This window comes from Pongo abelii, chromosome 2 (genome assembly GCF_028885655.2).
Source record: "Pongo abelii isolate AG06213 chromosome 2, NHGRI_mPonAbe1-v2.0_pri, whole genome shotgun sequence".
In the NCBI taxonomy this organism is placed as follows: Eukaryota; Metazoa; Chordata; class Mammalia; order Primates; family Hominidae; genus Pongo; species Pongo abelii.
In genome coordinates this window covers 198866244-198875925 of record NC_085928.1, presented here as the reverse complement: position 1 = coordinate 198875925, position 9682 = coordinate 198866244, and the positions used below count along the sequence as shown (strand labels likewise).

Here is a 9682-nt window from a genome sequence, read left to right as displayed (position 1 = left end):
AGAAAATAAAATCCTAAAGTTTGTGGGGAGCGGTGGTTTGCTGTACTTTCTAAAGGAGACAGCATTGTGGAGAGCAAAGACTGCTAGTCCGGGGGACAGGCCTCCTGAGCACCACCCATAGTTTTGCCACAGTCTGCCTCAATGCACACAGGCCAACTGCCATTCTGAAAATAACTTCTGCCTTTTCTACCTTACCAAGCTGTTGAGAGGAGCAAAGAAGATAATGGATCAAAAAAAAAAAAAAAAAAATGCAAAGAACTGCATAACTGTAAAGGAATATACTACCGTTGACAGCTCCTCTTAGGGTCCATTTTAAAAAGTGTTATCTAACTGTTAAATGCTGGCCTTTGTCTTTGGAGAAAATAGTAGTTTCTTTGGAAAATAAATACATAGTACTTCATCAAGAGGTGTGTGTTTGCTAACTTTAGCATAAACTCTCAAAGGCCACAACAGCTATGAACCTCGCCTCTGCTATCTACCACGGTGGCAAGGAGGTCAATGGATTTCATGTCTTCATTTGACATAGAATGAAATTGAAGTTAATGGGGCATCCAGAACACAACAGCAGCAATGGTTATACTCTGCGGGAAGTTCGGCTTTACCGAAAAGAACATGCAGATATACTGCAGCTCTAGAGGCGTTCAGGAAACTGAGCAATTAGTAGTGCATGCTAACAAATAAATAAATCTCCATGACTCTGAACAAGAAGTTCTAACCAAAGCCTCAGAGCCAAAGTTAAAGATTCAATAACACCACTTCTCACTAATTTAGTATTTCGCAATTTACAATGTCCTTTAATATACAATTTTACATTCACAGCCATATTTGGAGGAGTTAAGGACCGGAGTCCTTTCTTCCGGTGAGGAAGCAGACTGCGAGAGGTAAAGTGATTTATTCAACAGCATGTGCCTGGAATACTAGTGTCAAATCTAAAACCCAAGTCCTATGAGTACAGGCACTAAGGCCATTCTGAGATTTAGTAATTGCTACATCTATGTACACCTAGCTCGAACGAGCCTTTCCATGCCTGCCACAGACTGGCAGGGCAGGAGTGTCAACCAGACCTCGCATCGGTAGCAGTGAACGTGGAAATCTCGATCCAAAGCCACAATACGGACAGTCTCCTCCTGGCCCGGGGCTGGCATAATAGGCTCCTTGCACACAGAACATCGTGGGGCAAATTTCCTGAAAATGAAGAGAGAGTTCTGGTTAGATACTGCGCATCGACACTGAAGTGGGACATAGAGGTAAAAGGAAAAGGTGGAAACTGAGAGGATATCTGTTTCCGCATCTGTAAGGTGAGGGAGTTAGACTCAGGGACTGTGGAGGTTCTTCCATCAATAGGTAGTAAATATTGTGATATTTGGTGAGGTGAGAGAGTGAGCGTGTGAATTGCTTGGGCCTGAAGAGCATCTAGCATCTCTTTCCTGAAAGGTGAGCGGTATGAAATTCACCTTTAGATAGATTCTGAATGCAAACCCTGTGCTTGGGATAGGCTAACTGGAGGAGAGAACAAAGTCCTGTCCAGCCCCTATTTGTTTCTGACTTTTGTTTCTAGACTTTTATATGCACTCCTTAGGTCCTAGAAAAATATTCTGAGGTTGGTATCTTTGCCTTGTTCCCACCTTTTAGAGCTTCTTTCTTGGAAATATGTCTTGACTTCTAGGAACTGACATAAGAAGACTCAAATACATAGCTTTTCAAAAGGGCAGAGGTTAGTACGTTTAAAAATACGTTACACAAAACTTAAAATGGCCAAGTCTGCATTTCCTACATTTTATTGTGTTAAACTTTTGCTTAAAAATTAAAAGTTAAAGAGCTATCAAATTCTTTATTCTTTAAAGGATTTTAGCACTGTTAAAGGGTGAGTGTATACTAACACACATACACATACATATACATATAAATATGCATATGCATATGTTTTTGAGGCTGCTGGTAAATACTTTTAATACTTATTAATTTCTTAGTATTTCTTAATATGATCAAAGGTACCTAACAATTTTTTTTTTCTATGACAGATTAATTGGCTGAAAATATAAGCCATGTATCTATCTGTATCTTCTGGAAATTGGAGATGGTATTTGTGAAGGTATGAAATGACATATGATTTGAAATGGACATGGATAAGAATTGAAGAGATTTAAAAAAAGAAAAACAGACTGTGACTCAGTTTTTTCATGGTACTGGTTTTAAGATAAATGATGTTAAAAATTTATCTATTTGTAGTGAGACTTAAAAAGAAATAATGATCGTAATCTAACACTTTGCAGGGCGTGTTATGGTTGTCAAAGCATTTCTACGTACATTATACTCTATATGTACATATTAATTTTCCTGGCAGCACCCAAAAAGCATCTGTATGGCTGCAATCTAAATAAATATGAATTAAGCAGCAGATCAATTGATTGCTGTGAAAGAAAAGTTAAAAGGATCATGGTACCACTGCAGCAGTAATCAGAGTTGTTATAATTGGTATTTTATGCAAGAAGTTTATATTCAGTGGCAAAAAATTGCTTTGGACTACCAGATTATTTTTAAATCTGGGTCATCAGTGGTGAAATAAGTAGGCTTCTGGGATCAACTGCAAAATTTCCTTTCCCCAAACTCTGTGGGGGCAGAAGTATGTTTTCCTTATCAGTGTATCCATAAGCCTTCTCCAATTTCCCCAAATAGAATTATTTACTCCTCTAAGATAAGAATTCTGTCATTGAATTTATCCAGTTTGGTAGTAATTATTTGGATATATTTATGGGGCACTAAACTCTAAGCTTCCACAAGATAGCACTTTCCTCCATCTCTGAGTCTCCAGGAACAACCATTGTGACTGCTACAGAAAAAGAAAGTTGGGCTATATCTAATGAAATGAATCTGCCATATTTCTCTATAAAAAAAGATATTAGTTGGGCTTTATGTTCTATCTCAAGGTTCTTCCTCTTTGGGAAGACGTAAACTGTATTCTTGCTGAGTAATGATTCTTTCCTACCAATTGGCCTCATTTCCATGATGAGAAAAACCACAGCGAAGAGGCAGGAGGTGGTTCTCATAGTCCCTACAGTGTTCCTCCGATAGCAATTTGAGGAGGGCTCACAATCCCAGGTGGTATATTTCAAGGCTTAGCTCACTGAGTGGACAATAATCGTAAAAATAAATTTGATGAAAACACTTTTGATGATTAAAGCTACCATTTATTGAGTGCTTATTAATGCCAAGCCCTGTTAAGTGCTGTACACACTTGACATTATTTTCTACTGACAGCAACATTATGAGGAAGTATTTTTATCATTTCTACTTCACAGCCAACAGAGCCAAGGCTCAGAGAGGGATGATCTTGGTCATCTTGTATTCCGGCACATTTCTGGCAATCAACAAATGGATGCTGATTAAATACATAAATGAATGAGGGTAATATTCCTGATAAGAAAGCACAGATAGGGGAATAAAGCCTCCATACACGCAAAGAGTCAGTTAAAGAAATCTGCTTTTCTGGGTTTTCTCACTGGGAATACAGGAATAAGCAAGGACTTCCAGTACAGACCTGAGAAGGAGTTCTATATATTTCTGCAGTATTTCTATTAATTTATATATACAAATCCTTATTGCAAAAATGATACAAGATGATTATTGTAAAGTTATACATATATACACAAACACACATATGTATATACACACACACACATATGTATATTACTATACCAGTCAGACTGTGGTAAGTGCTATCTACAGCAGACTTATAAAACTCTATAAAACACAGAGATTAAGACGTAAATCCAAACATGAGAAAAGGGAGGGGTGGAGATCAGAGAAGTTTTCTGCCAGGAAACGGTAATTGAGTTGGGCCTTTAAAGATAACCATTTAGGTGAAATGAGAAAATGTGTATGTGTGTGTTAGGGTTGGGGAGACAGTCTTCCAGAAGACTGCAGTGGTTGCAGCGGTCATCTGAAATGACATCTGTGAAAGATTGCACGTCCAGTAGGCTGGAGGATATGAGTCAACATTGACCAAAGGTGGTTATGTAGAGGATGGTCCATTAACAAGTTCTCAAAAACAGTATTCCAGAACCCTGTTACACAAAGTGCAGGCCATGCGCACCTGGGAGCTTGACAGAAATCCAGAATCTTAGGCCCCACTCCAGACCTGAATTAAAATCCAAAGTTTAACAAGATCCCTCTGTGGATTATAGGCACATTAAAGTTTGGGAAGCACTGGTTTAAAACGCAGACTAAGGCTGGGTGCAGTGGCTCATGCCTGTAATCCCAGCACTTTGGGAGGCCTAGGCGGGTGGAACACCTGAGGTCAAGAGTTCAAGACCAGCCTGGCCAACATGGTGAAACCTCGTCTGTACTAAAAATAAAAAAATTAGCCAGGCGTGGTGGTGGGTGCCTGTAATCCAAGCTACTTGGGAGGCTGAGGCAGGAGAATTGCTTGAACACTGGAGGCGGAGGTTGCAGTGAGCTGAGATTGCGCCACTGCATTCCAGCCTGGGCGACAAGAGTGAGACTCCATCTCAAAATAAATAAATAAATAAACAAATAAATAAAAGGCAGACTAAGCAGGCGAGGTAAATCCCTTCTTATGGGTCTCCTGTATCTCAAGGTAATCTCTACTCCCAGGCTGCTCTAGTTACAGCAAAGCAAATCTCCCTGAACACAGAGAAGCCTTTCCTAACTCTGTGCCTCTGCTTTTGCCTGAGTTGTTCCCTCTGCCAGGAATCTCCTTGTTTCCCACTTAAAACACTCTTGACATTCTCCTTCCACAAAGCCTATTCCGACCACAGAGCCAGGTGATCTGACTTTGACGGCGCAAGCCCTTACCTGTGCCTGTCTCATGGAGTTCAGCCCTTTCTCCCTGTCTGCACACTTTCTCTGCCCTCCTCCTGGCAAGCTCCTTGCTGACAGTGACTTCTCTATATATATCTGCACAGTTTCTCTGCTTGCATCTCTCTCCTTCAGCATTTAATGCAGCAATTGGCACACAGACGGTTCTTTATAAACGTGAGTTGAACTGAATTAACATGCATTTTCTAAAGGTCCACAAAAGGAGACCCATTCAAAAGGACCACAAACAAGGCCCCAAAAACTGTCTGGAGGAGGAATATCCCTTTGTCTGTCCTCTCTTTGGTCTTTCAGTGATTAGCCTATGCTGGACTTTTGGCTGCTTTGTATTCTAGTAATTTTAAGGCTTATAAATAAGAATTCCGTAAAGCAGTTTCTGATTTTCCTTTAGGAAATGGCAAAAGGATCAAAAAACTTCTCTCCCTACATACCTGCCAATCATGAAGACAACATTATTGTTATTTTTAATTTATGTTTTAACATGCATTGAACTAGTGGGGAAGGTTAGCTGTGGGTTTTAATTTCTTTTCCCCCTTTTAGTTGCTCAAGTCTGCTTCTTGGGAGCTTTCAGACCCACACACTTATGTCATCAGTCACCAGTCTCTAATTATGCTCCCTACCCCTAGACATGAAAGATAAATGGCATAGATATAAACTTACATTTGTCAAAATTGATTTCCTGTTTTAATTGATGGGTGTAATGTATCAGTCTTTTCTAGCCACAGAAACATGTGTGCTCTGATTATAAGTATCAGTCTTTCTTGGATTAGGGTAAGTCTAAGAAAGGAGAGAAACAGTGACAGAACATACTCCCCATTGAGATCTTTTCACTTCCCTTAAATAGATGCAGGGATTTTTCAATGTGTAATTACAAGCTAAAAATATCAATAATGTGAAGTACAATTTATGCTGTGACTGCCCTTTAAAAGTGAGTCCTTCCTTGTCTAATTCAGGTTGCAAATTTCCGCGTCTGGGATTTTTTAATTCATTCAACCTCATGTCTTTTGGTGAGGTTTTCACTTTCTTTGCTACTTGGAAAGTGGTTAGGACATTCATTCTTAACATATGAGTCTCAGGTCTCCAAACTCCTTGGGGTAAGTGCTTCCTGGTTGTTGACAACCAACACAGTGGTGAGAATTAACCCAGAAGACTTCACACTTGGGGGCCATAGAATGCATACCCAACCTAGTGAGTAATACAAGCTTCATCTCTTTGATAGCCTCAAAGGCTGTCTTCAAAGCCACTGCCCAGCAAACACATATAGAAACCTGAGTCCACCATTTACAGATCATATCTATAGGTTTAATACAGTTCTTAAAAATATAAAACAAATGTTGGCTGGTCACAGTGGCTCATGCCTGTAATCCCAGCTCTTTGGGAGGCTGAGGCAGGCAGATCACTTGAGGACAGGAGTTTGAGACCAGCCTGGCCAACATGGTGAAACCCCATCTCTACCAAAAATACAAACATTAGCTGGGCATGGTGGTGCATGCCTGTAGTCTCAGCTCCTTGGGAGGCTGAAGTAGGAGAATTGCTTGAGTCCGGAGGCAGAGGTTGCAGTGAGCTGAGACTGTACTACTGCACTGCAGCCTGGGCAAAAGAGTGAGACTTTGTCTAAATAATAATAATAATAATCATATACATGTATATAAATAAATATATTTATATATATAAATATATAAAAATATATTTATATATATATAAAATACATAAAAATATATTTATATATTATTTTATATATAAACATATATATAAAACAAATGTTATCAACCAATTAACTAACAAACTGGCCAAATAAAAATAAGCAAAATACAAAACTGTATAAATTTCTTAATTTTCATAAAGACCCCAGCTGTAATACAGGAAAGAAGGACCTAAAAATGAGACAAATGAAGTAGCGGGGACAGATTATTTTGCGCCCATGAATAACTGGCCTCGATCTTGAGGCACCATTTTTTAATCCTCCTCAAAAGAACACACAATTTGCATTCATTAATTCTATTAAAAAATAACTTGAGAAAGAGAAGACCTAGGTGGAAGAAAAGGCTAGAGAATGGTGTCAATACGTTGACAATGGCATGAAACTGCCTCTAAATATGTGAGAGGCTTGCATTAGTAAAAGAAACTGAATGGTTCTCTGTGTCTGTCCACCATAACTCCCTATCAGTAGAGTGGCAGGGATGCAGAGATTAGCTCTTGAGAAAACTCTGGGTCATCACAGCTGAGAGAGCTTTAGAGAGGGTTTGGTCTAAAGACCAAATTGAAGAGCTCAAATAAGTTGAACAATGCCAAATGTCACAGATTTTGTTCATATTTAGGCCAGGATCTTGTTTCTTTCTAATACATACACACTATAGCTGAGCCAGCTTTTTTGTCATTAGAGTTACCCAGAGATGCAATGGACAAGCTCTGGGGAAGCCTTGACACAGAGACCAGGCTGGATGACTGCATGGATTGTCTAATATTAATTCCTGCATTGGAGGAAGGGATCAATAAGCTCTTTTAAAGGCCTCACTAAATCTGGAAATTCTGTAGTTCTGAAAGAGAAGAATGTATGCCCAGATGCCAGGGAGTAAGAACAGACTCCAAAAGGACTGCCAGGATGGCGACGAGAGAGTAGGTTGCCTACTTGTGGAAGTCCTCAATGCAGTGAATGAGCCCGCCAGCATCCACAGTGAATGGGATCCCATCCAGGCTGCGGTGGCACATCACGCAGGTGAAACAGTGAGGATGATAGGCCTTTCCGGTGGCTCGGAGAATCCGCTCCATGATGGGCTTGGAACACACATTGCACTGCTCCAGAGTGTTCTGGGGAAGGAAACAGAAACCACGTTAGACTGGGACAGAAGGGGGTCCATACTGCATGACAGGCTTCTTTACAAAACAGATTGTCTCAGGTCCTTATCACACTACTCTAAGGAAGGCATTTATCACCATTTACAAATCACATCTACAGCTTTAATACAGTCCTTAAAAATATAAAACAAATGTTATTGGCCAATTAGCTAACAAACTGGCCAAAGAAGTGTGTTATAGAGAGAAGGAAACACAATTAGATGGGTCAAGTGGCTTTTCTAGCATCATTCAGGTAGTACGTGGGAAGTCCAGAACTGAGAACATGTGTTTTCTGACGGCTATCCTTGTTCCTTTCCTTGTTTCCTATAGCAAGGGTGATGGCAAACTTTTCTCTGAAGTCCCATATAGTAAATATTTCTGGCTTTGTTGTAACAAGTCAATTTTGCTATTATAGCTGGAAAGCAGTCATAGCATGCAAACACATGGGCATGCTTGTGTTCCAGTAATACTTTATTTACAAAAAAGACAGACAATGGGCTGGATTTGACCCATGGGCATAGTTTGCTGACCCTTGAACTACACCACTCGGGTACTCTGATTGAGGAATGCTTCACTATTACTTCTAAAACTTGATTCATTATCAAAGACATAATGTGACCACTTAGACCATAGTGTGATCACTAAGACCCCTACTTTTTACAGAATAGTCTGTCAGATGACTGAGACAGAGCATGCTGGATGCAGAACCCAAATCAGAAGTCAGCATAATCAATTAGGCTTCCGATCATTTAAAGCTTTGATTTACACACCATCTCCAAGTTTAGAGTTCGCAAACTCTTGATAGAAATGTTGAACGTACAAGGGAGCTGGTTTGAAAAAGTGAATTAAGAAACTCATTTATCTGGCCTTAAAAATATTCTAAGCTTTAAAAATATACAGCACCCCTTACAAGAGATACCAGTTAGTGAATCAGGTCTCAGAAAGATCGGCTGTTAACTTTCCATCCTCCCCTTTAATCCCATGCTCTTAGCAAATAACCACGTTTCACATGTAAAATGCTATATTCCAACTGAGGTACCTGGACTAACTCATTGAGTTTACAATCAGGAATAAACCTGGGATGTGGATCTTATTAGAAAGATGCAGAACTGAATGGGATGTGGAAATTCAGGGGTAACTGCTCTTTTACTATGAGGATATATAAATGGCTATGAAGCAAGAAGTGTCTGTATGTAGGTAACTAGTGTCCTTATGTCTAACCTATAGCAATGACCTATGATTTGGCTTCTTTGTATCTCTCTTCTTATAATACTCCCCTTGCCCCTGTCTCCAATGACTTCCAGTTTTCTTTCCAAACAGATGTGATCAAATACAAGTACCTTTCTGGATAACAAAATCTGAATGGCTTCACAATGTAAAAAGAGCTTATTCTTTACATGGTATCCAACCCCCCTTTATGCTTCTCATAACATCTCAGACCACTCACTCTTGTTCAAACCTATGTGAAACTCCCATAGCCACTTCAGTGCCTTGGCTAATGCCTAGATGTATCGCAATTTGCCATTTTGACCTTTCAAGGTACAGGCTAGAAGGCCATTCCCCAGTGAAGGCTTCCTCAGTGGTCCCACTTGGAATGAATTGCTTCTTTCTCTCCCACTCCTGAGCACTTTATTTGGTTTGCTTACAATACTTTAAGTGTGCACTTTATTTAAATTATTTGTGCATATGTCTATTTCCTCTACCAGACTTTAATTTCATTAGGGGCAGAGACTATGTCTTAAGAATGTATTTCTCTGTCCTATAATGCACCCAGTATACTGTCTGAAATAGAAATAAGCCTGAGATGAATGTGTACAAAAAGAATGAACGAATGAATATTGTTTATATCCCACTCTGGCAACACAGTGCTGGCCTGACTCCCTTAACTCTGGAATCCATCCCAAGATGAATTGGGAAATCCATCATCATCCTTCCCTCAAAGCTGTGGTTGCCCGAGGTTCTGAAATTGCTTCGTATGCCTCTTGTCACAGTCTAAACGCATGGAAACTAT

At 39.7% G+C, this 9682-nt stretch overlaps 1 protein-coding gene across 13 annotated transcripts in view; it reads right to left on the bottom strand.

Moving 5' to 3' along the window:
- Positions 1 to 9682, bottom strand: part of LPP (LIM domain containing preferred translocation partner in lipoma) — a 741130-nt gene that overhangs the window by 16827 nt on the left and 714621 nt on the right. For all 13 annotated transcript variants that reach the window (XM_063722385.1, XM_063722384.1, XM_024244471.3 and 10 more), the window contains 2 exons: positions 7466 to 7644; positions 1065 to 1185 (listed from right to left, as the gene is read on the bottom strand). In XM_063722385.1, coding sequence (XP_063578455.1) covers positions 1065 to 1185; positions 7466 to 7644 — 300 coding nt within the window. The remainder of the gene's footprint in view (positions 1 to 1064; positions 1186 to 7465; positions 7645 to 9682) is intronic.